The sequence below is a fragment of the Triticum aestivum genome, chromosome 3A (assembly GCF_018294505.1).
Source record: "Triticum aestivum cultivar Chinese Spring chromosome 3A, IWGSC CS RefSeq v2.1, whole genome shotgun sequence".
Classification (NCBI taxonomy): Eukaryota; Viridiplantae; Streptophyta; class Magnoliopsida; order Poales; family Poaceae; genus Triticum; species Triticum aestivum.
In genome coordinates this window covers 576,614,963-576,628,741 of record NC_057800.1, presented here as the reverse complement: position 1 = coordinate 576,628,741, position 13,779 = coordinate 576,614,963, and the positions used below count along the sequence as shown (strand labels likewise).

General features: G+C 50.9%; 1 protein-coding gene across 1 annotated transcript in view; it reads right to left on the bottom strand.

The window, feature by feature from the left end:
• Positions 1–12,791: 12,791 nt before the first annotated feature.
• LOC543407 (cysteine proteinase inhibitor) overlaps positions 12,792–13,779 on the bottom strand; it is a gene marked incomplete in the record, with an annotated part of 1,700 nt that continues 712 nt past the window's right edge. Inside the window, 2 exon segments of the mRNA XM_044485789.1 lie at positions 12,792–12,946; positions 13,239–13,441. Coding sequence (XP_044341724.1) covers positions 13,247–13,441 — 195 coding nt within the window.

Sequence of the window (13,779 nt, the reverse complement as noted above, 5' to 3'; positions counted from 1 at the left end):
GTGGGGCGACGAAGAAGAGGTGACCGGACTGCAAAAATGCATCCAGTCCCTGGTGAACAAGCAGCTCAAGCTTGTCAACGTAGTCCAGGTCATGCTCGTCCGCCGGATCCTTCCGTGTCAAGGACGGGACTTCAATCTGTGGGAGTTCAACCCGGTGCGGCACCGAACTCTGAGCAGGCTCTTCGACACGACGTATGAAGATGTCTGGAAGGGGCTAACCAAAGGCGCCGAGGCTCCCACATCCGCCTCCGAAGACCGCGGATTCAGCTCGCAGCGTCCTGCTGGCGAGGTAAAATATTTTCATCTTTTACAGGATGTTAAGTTTTCTTCATAGTTTCACTCTATGCGGGATCTAAACTCCCTCACCTTTGACAAGATTAGCAGGCGAAGTCCAGACTGATTAACTGTCCGGCTCCCTTGCCCGAAGACCCAGCCCCTGCTCTCCTAGTGAAGCTGCTGGTTCCGGCACCTTATGTGGTGCCGGAGAAGAAGGACAAGAAGAATAAGGCCACGGGGACTCGAAAGAGTTCCTGGCATATGGTGGTGTCAGACTCGTCATCCGACGAGTCCGAGACGCACTCCTCCTATGACGACGAGGAGGAGGAAGAAGAGACCTCTCCCCCTCCAGCGGGGGGAGGAAAGAAGAGGAAGGCCGCCCCAGTAGGGGAGGCCGAAGGGTCCAAGAAGAGGAAAACCCCTCCGCCGAACTACGCCCCCGACGCCGACGAGGACGAAGAGGAGTGGCCGGACAGGGCCAAGCGTCCGGCGAAATCGTAAGTGTTCGGATACCAGAGTAACTCATGATATTCCTTTTGTTGCGCAGCTTTCCCTAATGTCGAATATAATCATGCAGCCCGCCCAAGGACGGGCTCGACGAGTTGTCGAGCGGCTCCCTGGATTCATCGGACGTGAATTCAGTTCCGCCCGCTGCCTCCCCCTGTGCTGCGGATGACGCCGAAGTGGCATCGCGACAATCTCCGGGGCAAGAGGAGGTGGTCCAGGAGGAACCGCGAGGCGACCTCCCGGACTCCAAGAGTAAAGGGGACCAGACCCCCCAGGGCTCCAAGTCCGGCTTTAAGTCGGACACCGCGCCGGAATCATCAACGGTTCCGGACCGCGGCAGGCGAACTCCTGCCAAGAGGAGCAAGCCTATTGAGCCGGCGTCCTCCGTCCAACTGGAGGCGCCGGACAATCTGCTGGAGGTGCTTAAGGGCGCCTCCATCGACGAGGAGCACCGTACCATCATGAGTACGGTGGTCCAGAAGGTTCGGTCCGCCAAAAGCGGACTGACTGAAGCTTGTGCTAGCCTTCTAACAGGCTTCGAGGTAAGTAAAAAATATGTAAAAATATTACCACATAGACAGTAGCCCCTGATGCTCTGTTTGGCGTTCGGAAAGAAAAGCCGAATAGAGGATCTATTAAATATTGCAGGAGTCTAACTAAAAAGGAGTCAATATACGTATGCAGGCTTCGCTGCTGGCCACCGCCGCACTGACTGCGGAGGTGGGTGCCCTGAAGCAGGGCCTCGAGCGGACCGAGCAAGAGCTCGGCCTTGCCAAACGGCAGCTCGAGGAGAAAGAAGGTAAGAGATACCTTATAGAAAAAATGCCTATAAAAAGACGCAATTGCAAAAAATGACAGGAGTACACTGCTTATTGTAGGGGTCACAACTGAGGTGGCGACCCTCAAGCAGGCGCTGTCCGAGGCCGAGAAGAAAGCGGCCACGGAGCGCACCGAGCGGGAGAAATTTGAGGCGCAGGTCGGCGAGGTGCAGCAAGAGCTTCAGGCTCTCATGAAAAAACATGAGAGTTTGGAGCTCGACTCGAAGACGCGAGCGTCCGAGCTTGCTGCGGCCCTTAAAACTGCCAAATCTGCCAAGGCCGAAGCCCAGAAGGCCCTCTAGGAATTGGATGCGGTGAAAAAGATAGCGGCGGGTAAGGCATTCTCTATGCAAAGCAGACATATAAAAGTAAACTATTTGTTACTTACCCGAATCCGGAGCTCTCCAGGGGCATTCACAGATCTTCCCCGCAGCGTATCCGATGCTGCCGCATTCTACCGAGCCAAGGAAGGCAGCTCGACGGAGAAGGTGTTCTGGTCTCAGTACGCTGAGGCCGGACACCCTGTGCCCTTGAGCGACCAGCTGAAGCAGCTGGTCGAGCTCCACAAGGCGGCCGAACAAGCCCTGAAGGGCTTCATAGTTCGAATGTGGCCTGGAGAGGCCCTGCCTGGGAGCTACTTCGGACTGGTGCGGCGGCTGGTGGAGGCTTGTCCAAGGCTCGAGGTCATCAAGCGCTCCGTCTGCATCGAAGGTGCACGTAGGGCCCTTGCTCGTGCAAAGGTGCACTGGGGTAAGCTGGACGGTGAGAAGCTTGTGAGGGACGGGCCGCCGCCGGGGAAGGAGCATCGCAAGCCCGAGAACTATTACAAGGATGTTCTGGCTGGTGCCCGCCTTATGGCGGATGAATGTACCAAGGATGTAATTTTTGAATGAACTCGCTCGTGTTCTCCTGTGTGCTGAAAACTTGTTCATATGCGCTAAGCAATGCTTGTTGAATTTAAAATATTACTTTCTGTGCAGCCGTTTATCAAAAAATTGAGAGATGGCCAGTCGTCGGCTTCTGCCCCCATGCCACTAGTGCTGGGGTGTTCGGGATAAACCTGAGCGCTCTTTTCCCCATGATTGGGTCCGTCGAGGGAGGCGCTCAGCACAACGAACAAGGCAATCGCAATATAATGCTTGAACACTCTCACTTAGCCATAGAACTCTATAATTTTAAATTTCGGCGAAGCCCCTAGTATTCGGAAGACCGAGTTCGGGGCGCTATCCATGCCTTGGCCGGACAAAGCCGGTTCCTTGCTCGAAGCGGCATAAGTCTTTAAGGACTCGAAAAACCTCTCGAACAGCGACCGGTCTCTCGCCTTATCATGACAGTCAGTTTTAGCTTTCTCTACTGAGGTGCTCAGCCCAGCTTAACTGGGGCACAATCGCAGTAGTTCTCCTAGTGCTACCTTAGCCGATATAGTGGAACGTAAGGCACCAAAACATAGGAGCCGGGCAAAACCAACTATTGACCCAAATCATGATTCGGAGCCGATGCATATAGTGCTATAAGTTCGGGGGGCCGCACTTGTGAAAGTGTATGGACTTCTCACGCCATATTGATGGGTACTGAAGCCCCTGGCGTATTTTTGCCATACCATAGTGTACAGATGCAACATTTTATTAATAAACATATATATAAAAAGAGGATAATGCAAAAAATAGACAAAAAGCTATGCATTGTTTATAGAAAGGCTGCTATGAAAGCGGAACGATACAAATAGTGCGATAAGCAAAAGAAATTGGACTATTGGCCAGGGGCAGGCCGCGGAATTGTATTAAAAAACAGGTATACTGCTCGCAATAGAGACCACCTGGGAGTTCCATAATGCGGCGTGGCTTGTCTGCTTTCCTGGATCTTGCATCGTTTGTGCGGTAGTTGAATTGCCGAACGGGTCATCCGAAGTATGGAGTCCTGAGAGTAAGAGAAAAAAAGAAAAAAAGGAATCCGACAGCCCCTGGTGCGGTTTAAGCCGTATTTCGGGCGTGCCGTGATAGTGCCCCTTCCCCTGTGCCCATGGTATTTCAAGAGCGTAGTTATGTACGCGAAGCACTAGTTTCGCTATATCGCGAGGGCTAGGGTTGGGGCCGCATTGCTACGCTAGCTCAGAACGTGCCAGGCGGTCTTGTTGTAGGGTACTCCGGGCGCGCTTGACAGTGTCCGGCTTTTTGAAGGCCGAGCTGGAGAACTGCCTGGAGAGGCTGCTTTGTACTTCTGCTGCGAGCGCTGCCGTGTGCTCCTCCGTTTGGATGGAGCGTTCAGTGTTCCCATTGACCGTGATTACTCCTCTAGGGCCTGGCATCTTGAGCTTGAGGTATGCATAGTGCGGTACCGCGTTGAATTTTGCGAATGCGGTTCGCCCGAGCAGTGCGTGATAGCCACTACGGAACGGGACTATGTCGAAGATTAACTCCTCACTTCGGAAGTTATCCGGAGATCCGAAGACCACTTCCAGTGTGACTGAGCCTATACAGTTGGCTTCTACACCTGGTATGACGCCTTTAAAGGTCGTTTTGGTGGGCTTGATCCTCGAGGGATCTATGCCCATTTTTCGCACTGTATCCTGGTAAAGCAGGTTCAGGCTGCTGCCGCCGTCCATGAGGACTCTTGTGAGATGAAATCCGTCAATGATTGGGTCTAGAACCAATGCGGCGAAGCCGCCGTGACGGATGCTAGTGGGGTGGTCCCTTCGATCAAAGGTGATCGGGCAGGAGGACCATGGGTTGAACTTTGGGGCGACTAGCTCCATCGCATATACGTCCCGTAACGCACGCTTCCGCTCTCTCTTAGGGATGTGGGTTCCGTATATCATGTTCACCGTCCGCACTTGCGGGGGAAATCCCTTCTGTCCACTGTTGTTCGCCGGCCTGGGCTCCTCCTCGTTGTCGCTATGCAGCCCCTTGTCTTTGTTTTCGGCTCTTAACTTGCCTGCCTGCTTGAACACCCAACAATCCCTGTTGGTGTGATTGGCTGGCTTTTCGGGGGTGCCATGTATCTGGCACAAGCGGTCGAGTATTCGGTCCAAACTGGATGGGCCCTGAGTATTTCTTTTGAATGGCTTTTTCCGTTGACCGGATTTATAGCCTCGGAATCCGGCATTAACTGCCGTATCCTCGTTGCTGTCGCTGTTAACGCGGCGCTTTTGTTTGTTCCGACGCGACCTGTCGCTTTTGTCCTTGGTGTTCGAATTATCAGGGTTCTTGGTTAAATTGTTGTTGCGAGCTAGCCAGCTGTCTTCTCCCGCGCAAAAGCGGGTCATGAGTGTCGTGAGGGTTGCCATAGATTTCGGCTTTTCCTGTCCCAGGTGTCGGGCAAGCCACTCGTCACGGATATTATGCTTGAAGGCCGCTAAGGCCTCTGCGTCCGGACAGTCGACTATCTGGTTTTTCTTTGTTAGGAACCGTGTCCATAATTGCCTGGCCGATTCCTCTGGCTGCTGAATTATGTGGCTTAGGTCATCGGCGTCCGGTGGTCGCACATAAGTGCCCTGGAAGTTATCAAGGAATGCGGCTTCCAGGTCCTCCCAAGAACCAATTGAGTCTGCTGGCAAGCTGTTAAGCCAATGCCGGGCCGTTCCTTTAAGTTTGAGTGGGAGGTATTTGATGGCATGTAGATCATCACCGCGGGCCATGTGGATATGAAGGAGATAATCCTCGATCCATACCGCAGGATCTGTTGTGCCATCGTACGATTCGACGTTTACGGGTTTGAAGCCCTCAGGTATTTTATGATCCATTACTTCATCTGTGAAGCATAGTGGGTGTGCGGCGCCTCTGTATTGGGCTATATCACGACGCAGCTCGAAGGAGCTTTGTCTGTTGAGTTCGGCCCGGCCGGATTTATTGCATCCGGAGTGACGATCACCATCACGTGCCGTGGGGCGCCTGCGCGATCCGTAGATTGATCTTGTTTGCCTTGCCTTGTCCTCCAGTATGTCGCGCAGGTCGGGCGCATTTTCCCGTGCCTTAGTATGCTTGACGCGGCGTCGAGGCATGGCTTGAGTGGAGGGCCAAGAGGCCTCTCTGTCGCGGCCACGAGGTGGCCGGTCGGCCATGTCATGCGCTGGTGATGTAGGTGCTTCCTCCTCTAGTCGGGGTAGCAGCCTGCGCTTTGGGTAACTCTTGGAGGGGCGTTCGAGTTCATACTCTTCGGCCGCAAGGACTTCAGTCCATCTGTCAGCTAGCAAATCCTGATCAGCTCTAAGTTGTTGCTGCTTCTTGAGGCTGCTTGCCATGGCCATAAGCCTGCGTTTAAAACGCTCTTGTTCGGCGAGATCCTCTGGCACGATGAACTCGTCGTCATCGAGGCTTGCCTCGTCTTCGGAGGGAGGCGTATAATTATCGTCCTCAACCTCTTGGTCCGCCGCCCTCTCGTGAGGGTTGGCTTCTCTGTCCTCATGTGCTGAATCTTGCTGGAGGGGGTGTTTTTCGGCGCTATCCGGAGTAGTATTATCTCCCGTGCCGGAATCACCGTTTTTGCTTTGGCGGGATTTAGAGCGGCGCCGCTGACGCCGGCGCTTGGGCTGTTTCTTAGAGGTATCGTCCCTTGCTGTTCCATCGCCATCTCCATCCTTTGGAGTGTCCACCATATATATGTCATATGACGAGGTGGCCTTCCAGCGCCCTACAGGTGCTGGTTCTTGTTCGTCTCCTGCATCGTCATCCATGCCGTCGATGTCTTCGGAGTCGAAGTCAAGCATGTCGGTTAAGTCGTCGACAGTGGCTACGAAGTGGGTGGTGGGTGGGTTTTGAATTTCCTCATCGTCCGTATCCAAATCTTGCTGAACGTAGTCCGGCTAGGGCTCTCCTGATAAAGAGAGAGACTTTAGAGAATTCAGGATGTCGCTGAAGGGCGAGTGCTAAAAGATGTCCGCGGCAGTGAACTCCATTATCGGCGCCCAATCGGATTCGATCGGCAGGGGCGCGGGGGGCTCGGAGTTCGGGGAGGAATCCGGCTCCTCGGAGTCACGGGCCATGCGGAGTGCGGGGCTGGAGTTCGGCTCGATCGCCTCTAAGATTGCAACCCCTGAGGCAGCGTCCAACCGCTGATCCTCGATCGGTGCCGTAGGCTCCGAATCAATGGTCGGAACTGATGCGTGTGCGGCCTCCAAGGCGCTGTTCGGCGGCAGAGCTATATCATGCCCATCGAGACAGTGCGGCGCGCTTGGCTGTGGCTTGAATCCGTCGAAGATCAAGTCCCCGCGGATGTTAGCCGTGTAGTTTAGGCTTCCAAACCTGACCTGATGGCCAGGGGCGTAGCTTTCGATCTGCTCAAGGTGGCCAAGCGAATTGGCCCGCAGTGCGAAGGCGCCGAAGATGAAGATCTATCCGGGAAGAAAAGTCTCACCCTGGACTGCATCGTTGTTGATGATCGAAGGAGCCATCGGGCCTAAAAGTGACGACACGGAGGAACTCTCAATGAAAGCACCAATGTCGGTGTCAAAACCGGCGGATCTCGGGTAGGGGGTCCCGAACTGTGTGTCTAGGCCGAATGGTAACAGGAGGCAAGGAACACGATGTTTTACCCAGGTTCGGGCCCTCTTGATGGAGGTAAAACCCTACGTCCTGCTTGATTAATATTGATGATATGGGTAGTACAAGAGTAGATCTACCACGAGATTAAGGAGGTTAAACCCTAGAAGCTAGCCTATGGTATGATTGTTGTATGATGAAGTTGTCCTACGGACTAAAACCCTCCGGTTTATATAGACACCGGAGAGGGTTAGGGTTACACAAAGTCGGTTACAATGGTAGGAGATCTTGAATATCCGCATCGCCAAGCTTGCCTTCCACGCCAAGGAAAGTCCCATCCGGACACGGGACGAAGTCTTCAATCTTGTATCTTCATAGTCCTGGAGTCCAACTGAAGGTATAGTCCGGCTACCCGAACACCCCCTAATCCAGGACTCCCTCAGCGGGCCCCCTTTTCCTTTCTCCTTCCTCCCCCTTCCTTCCACTCCTAGTCCAACTAGGGAAGGGGGGATCCTACTCCCGATGGGAGTAGGACTCCCCTTGGGGCGCGCCTAGGAGGCTGGCCCCCTCCCCCTCCTCCACTCCTTTATATACGGGGGAAGGGGGCACCCCATAGACACACAAGTTGATCATTGATCTTTTAGCCGTGTGCGGTGCCCCCTCAACCATAATCCACCTCAGTTATATCGTAGCGGTGCTTAGGCGAAGCCCTGTTTTGGTAGCAACATCATCATCGTCATCACGCCGTCGTGCTGATGAAGCTCTCCCTCAAAGCTCTACTGGATCGTGAGTTCGTGGGACGTCAGCGAGCCGAACATGTGCAGATCGCGGATGTTTCGTACCTTCGGTGCTAGATCGGTCGATCGTGAAGACGTACGACTACATCAACCGCTTTGTCATAACGCTTCCGCTTACGGTATATGAGGGTACGTAGACAACACTCTTCCCTCGTTTTGCTATGCATCACCATGATCTTGCGTGTGCGTAGGAAAATTTTGAAATTACTACGTTCCCCAACATTTATCATGTCTGCCTGGCCTTGGACCGCTGCGGCTGGCCCGATCACAATAGGGAGATGTCGTTCTCCAAAAAGTCTAAGTGTTGCCCGAACTTTGATCGTTGCGGCTAGCCGAATATCGTGTTTTTCTATGGCTGCCAATCCTAGGACTGTTGCGGCTAGGCCGAATACAGTAGAGAGTAGTTGTTCTCCAAAAAAGTCTGAGAGATGCCAAGACTTTGCCCCTCGCGGCTGGCCGAATAACGTGTCTTTTCATGTTCCCCCTGCCTTGGACTGCTGCGGTTGGATCAAACATAGTAGGGAGATATCTTTCTCCAAAAAGTTTGAGCGTTGCCCGAAATTTGACCCTTGCGGCTAGCCAGGTAGCGTGTTTTTTCATTCCTGGCCACTCAATCATTTGGTTGGTTCGTCTGGTTTCCTTTTGCTCATGTCATCCCAGGTGGGGATTGTTAGTTTGATGGTTCACATCATTTGCATGGAGAGATGTCGTCGAGTTTTCTATGAATCTGGTTGCAACATGAAAAGATAAAGCCTATGAGTCAATTTACCTTCTCAATCGCCCTTTGGGGATGATTTCGTAGAAGGAACATCTGCTCAACGTGTTGTCCATGGCTTGCTTAACTTCCCGGTCGAGATTGGTTTTTGCTTACAAGGAAAATACAAATGTGATACGAACATAACCTATTTCTCAGTTGTTATTTTCCGTAGCGGTTATGAGATGAGCTAAGGCCCGAGCATCAAAAGAACTCTCAGAGGCCATTCACCTGCTCAAGAAAACAACTTATGTCTCGACAAAGAAAGCGACAACACGACTTATCTTGACAAAGAAAGTTATGAAATGATCATAGTCAAGGCAGTTGATGAAAAAATCCTTCAAACAGTTCACTTAACTTTCGGGCTACAGTTGGTCTCTGCACCAATTGACGCAACGGGTCATATAATTAAGTTGATACAAGGTACTTTCATGTAGCATCAAAGTTGATAGGTAGTCATGATAGGCAACTTATAGGTAATGATAGATAATTTGGTAGTCATTGTAGCCAACTCAAGAAACATTTTTAGGATGATATGTGACCATGATACACATCATAAGTACCAAAGGTGCTTGAGAGGGAAAAAAATCTTCAAAAGCAACTTCATAGGTGACCCTAGGCAACTTGACGGTCATGATAGCCAACTTTATAAGAGCATTGAGTCGATAGGTAATCATGATAGGCAACCTGGCAAGTGCTTCTAATAACACCAGAGTTGCTAGCTAGTCATGGTAGACAACTTACAGGTGATGCTAAACAATTTGGTAGTCATCGTAGCCAACTCAAAAAAACATCAGGATGATAGGTGACCATGAAACACAACCTAACCGAAAGTTGCCTACTATAGTACAAAAGTTGCTTCTCCATGGCATCAAAGTTGCTATAGAAAAAGGTATGTCGAAATCAACTTCATAGGTGACACTAGCCAACTTGCCGGTCATGATAGCCAACTTTATAAGAGCACTGAGTTAATAGGTACTCACGATAAACAACCTGTCAAGAAGATGTTTCATGTAACGGTGTAACACTATAGTTGATAGGTAGTCATGGTAGACAACCTACATGTGGACGAATAGCCTTGTGGGCACACACCTACAGGAGTGCCAATGGTCGATTCTCCCCCTCTCGCGACCGTGTCGGCCCCATGCGGGAAGGACGTCGGGATGATAGGTGACCATAATACACGACCTAACTGAAAGTTGCTTACTACTTCATGGCACCAAAGTACAGTACAAAAGTTGCCTCTTCATGGCACCAAAGTTGCCTGAGAAAAAAAACCATGGAAACATACTAATATGTCATTTAGTTTTGAAGAGCTCATCCAGAAATCCAATGATGAAAATGAATCTTAATTCTGATGCTCGGTTCAAAATTTATGAACTTTTAAAAAATGAAACACACAAAACAATTACTCATTGGACAAGATTTTATTTAAGGGTGGATTTTGCATTATAGCATTAGGACAAAACTTACCTTTTTGGTTGTGTGTTCGGAAACGCTAGGGAGCTTGCCTCCCTATTTAGAAGACACTGGAAAAGCTATTGCAGACTGAGGCAACAAATTTTCTTCTCGCTTACTACATGACGGAATCAATACCAAAAAACTAGTCCAGAGAAAATCAATTCATCCGGAATTTTGTGATTACGCATGTGTAATGAACATACTGAGACTGCAACGCATTTTTGGGGGGATTGTACTTTTGCACAAAATTGTTGGGCCACAATCATTCCTCATATAAACAATTTCATTGCACTTTTAGATGAAGCCTCTTTTGCCATCTCAGCACTCCCACAGAACATCGCACTGGATAGTATTATTCTGGGGCGTTGGCATATCTGGACAGAGAAATAGGGGGAAAAATAATCAAAAGTGTAGCTGAATATATAGACTCCAGGAAATTCTTGATTAAGCGAGACCTTCAACTGCTGGAGCACAGGATGCTTCTAGATACCTTAAAGGAATGGATTGGCACTCATCTATGATGTCGGCCATTGATTTAATTCACACTCTGTGATCCCTAGAACTGGTGTTGGATAGCTGTACTTTTTTTTCTGTCCTTTTGTACATATTTGACTTTAATTAATGAAAATCACCATAAAACGATTTGTTCTACAGTTCCCGATTCATACAAAAAAAAAGGCAGGGCATCAAACATGCTAAAAAAAAATCACAGTTTAGATTGTTTAGGTCAATAGGCACCAGAATAGGAGAAAACAGATACTCAAGGCGATTCCAGTGCAGAAACCACCCTCTTTCTCACGCCTTTCTTCTTTTTTGCGGGGGAATCACAACTTTTTTAATTGCATTCTTTTATTCTTCGTTCTTTGCGTGGAATCACAGCTCTTATCTTTAACTTTGTCAAATTCGGATACTGGGTATGAATTCAGAGGCCAGGGAAGCACGATTTCATCATCTAATGGCATTTGCACATGGCGTCTAGTAGAAGACTATGTCCTAGCTTCAGCTAAATAGGCAATGAAGACAAACCCGGTATGAAGGATCGAATATCGGTATACCTTATGTTGAGCCAAAGGGTACAACAAGAAATAAAAGTTGCATTTTTTTACATACAAACTATAGTTTGCGTTCCTCTTTGCCGAAGGGGTTTCCCCCGCTTTGTATACAAAGCAACCAACCGAACCATGTAGGAATAGGTGCTGGGGCGGAAGCAGCACAGTCACGCCAAAAGAAACGATAGAGAAAGAGCAAAAGAAACAAATGCCGACAACGGCGGATCAACAAAAACGAAGAAGTCTCGCGATCGCTGCGCTCACCGGGATCATCCACTAGGCTCCAAGACTCCGAAGCGCCGACACCTATCAACACCTCCAAAAGGATTGCGACGATGACGACGCTGCTATCAAGGGTTTTCCCCGGTACACGACGGGGCGAGAGGAAGGGTAGCCCCCGACGCCCTCCCGGAAGGTCAGGTGGCACCCACGAGCGCCACCGCGCCGGTGTCGGCCACACCGACAGGGGTTTTCCCCGATCCCAACCCGCACCTCGAGCGCTCCGGATCCAGCCACCAAACCAACCACCACCCTGCGCCAACGCGGTCATGAGCCCCCCACGCCGTCTCACCACGACACCACGAAGTGAGGACAGAGCGGTGAAGAGTCAAAGCCGGGACTAGGGCATCAGCACTGTCGGCACACGGGAGGGCCCCACCTCCACCGTCCGTGACGGTAGCCGTCCGGACGCAATAGCAGGAGCACACCAGGCCCACGGGCCCGGCCGAGCCCTCGTGGGCCCGTAAAGCTCCCGCCCTCGCGCTGTTGCCGGCACGCCGTCGACACCGACGCCCCATATCCGAGCCGCTCCTCCTTCTCGCCGCGCCGCAGACAACGAGGCCACGCCGGGGGGCCGGCCCGCTAGGACCCAACTGGGGCCCGACGGGCCCAAATCTGGGCCCGGGGCACGACGTCGGCCACCCAGCACCACCACGCTGCCCTGCCGCCAAGGAGCGGCGCCGACACCACGCTTGCCGTCGGCCGCCGCCGCAGGGCCGCCGGACCGCAGTCAAGCCAGGCTGCACCGCCACCGCCTCCCTGCCCCGAGAAGGGAGCACGCGCGCGTAGGGACAAGAAGGTCCGCCGCCTGCGGCACCACCCGGGCCAGCGCCGGGGGCGTCCGCCGGCAGCGGCAGGGGGAGACGCGGGAGGAGGGGCCCGCAGGTGAGGAGCTTGAGCTCCGCCCCGGCCACCTCCCGAGGAGGCGGATCTGGACAGGGGAAGGGGGAGGGCTGAAGGGGACGGAGGCAGGGCGCGAGGCCGGCGGCGGTGGGAGGGGAGGAGGGGGAACCCTAGCTGCCTCCCTCACCGAAGCTTAAGCAGTTACCAACAACCTGAATGTTCCTTGCATTCCTCTTTCATGCATGTATCATTGCTACACTAATGCAGTTATCAAATAAGCAGCCAGTTCCTACTTCCTACTTCTTTTCTGCTCGCTGCTATTTCCTGGATCCCTGGCCGCAGCTCGAACATCACAGTGCGGCTATCCCTCTTATACTGGAGAAACCATATCAGGCAAAGCTAAATCAACTGCAATAATTATGCTTTTTTTAAGCTAAACCATCTCAAACTCTAATGGTCAGATATAATGGGCAGGCTAATGTGATGCTAATTGCTGCCCAGGGTAAAACAAGTCGATCAAAGGAAAAACAAAATACAATAATACTGAGAATTTTATTTAGAGATGTGGTTAAAACAACTTGCAAGAAGCGGACTTATTCTTGATATTACACGAGAACACGCTAAACCATGTCCGATAGATAGCTACATCAACACCATAGCTGCAGATCCTTGCAAAGCTGGGACGCGCCTGAAATTATTTAGATTAACAAATCAATTCTCTACAAACAAATGGCGAACAAGGTTCTAAACATCATGTGTCTTAATAATCTCTAGTAATTCATGGTTAACATCATGTGTCCTGATGATCAATAATAAAGAAACTTATGGACATAGTTATTCACAGCCTGCATGATTCAACCAGGGCAAACACAGCTGAGATGATATGCTCTTGAAACAAGAATCAACCTTGATACTTTGCCGCATGAAATAGACGCAATTTTATTCGACGGTATTCAGTGTGAAACAGAGGGAAATCTTACCTTATGAGTTATGCGCTTGGAACGTCCTCCACCAGCTTGAACTCCTCGAGCTTCTTAAAGTTCTCCCATGGTTTCTCCCACACCTTAGCTTCATAGAGCTTCTTGGCCCCACCTTCAGTGACCCGGATTGTAATGTAGTGCATCGTGCCAGCAACAGTTTGCTTCTTCACCTTCACCACATTCTCGAACTCCAGCAGGGCATTCTGCGACAGGGGCAGCACCAAAATTATCAATCGGACTAAAAACCTCCATTGTCATGGCGAGAAACGTACTAGGACAATTATTAGCACAAATACAAATACAAATCAGGTAAATATAGGAGGAGCACTGTAGTTGGACTGACTACCAAATACTCCCTCTATCCCAAAATAAGTGTCTCTAGTACAAAGTTGTACTAAGGGACATTTATTTTGGGACGGGCGGAGTACTATACTTCATTTTTCTTTTTGTTGCGAAAAAAGACATCATGGTTCAGATCAAATCACACTGATTCATATGATTTACAGCGGTCGAACTCAACTTAGATCGGTGTAATAGTGAA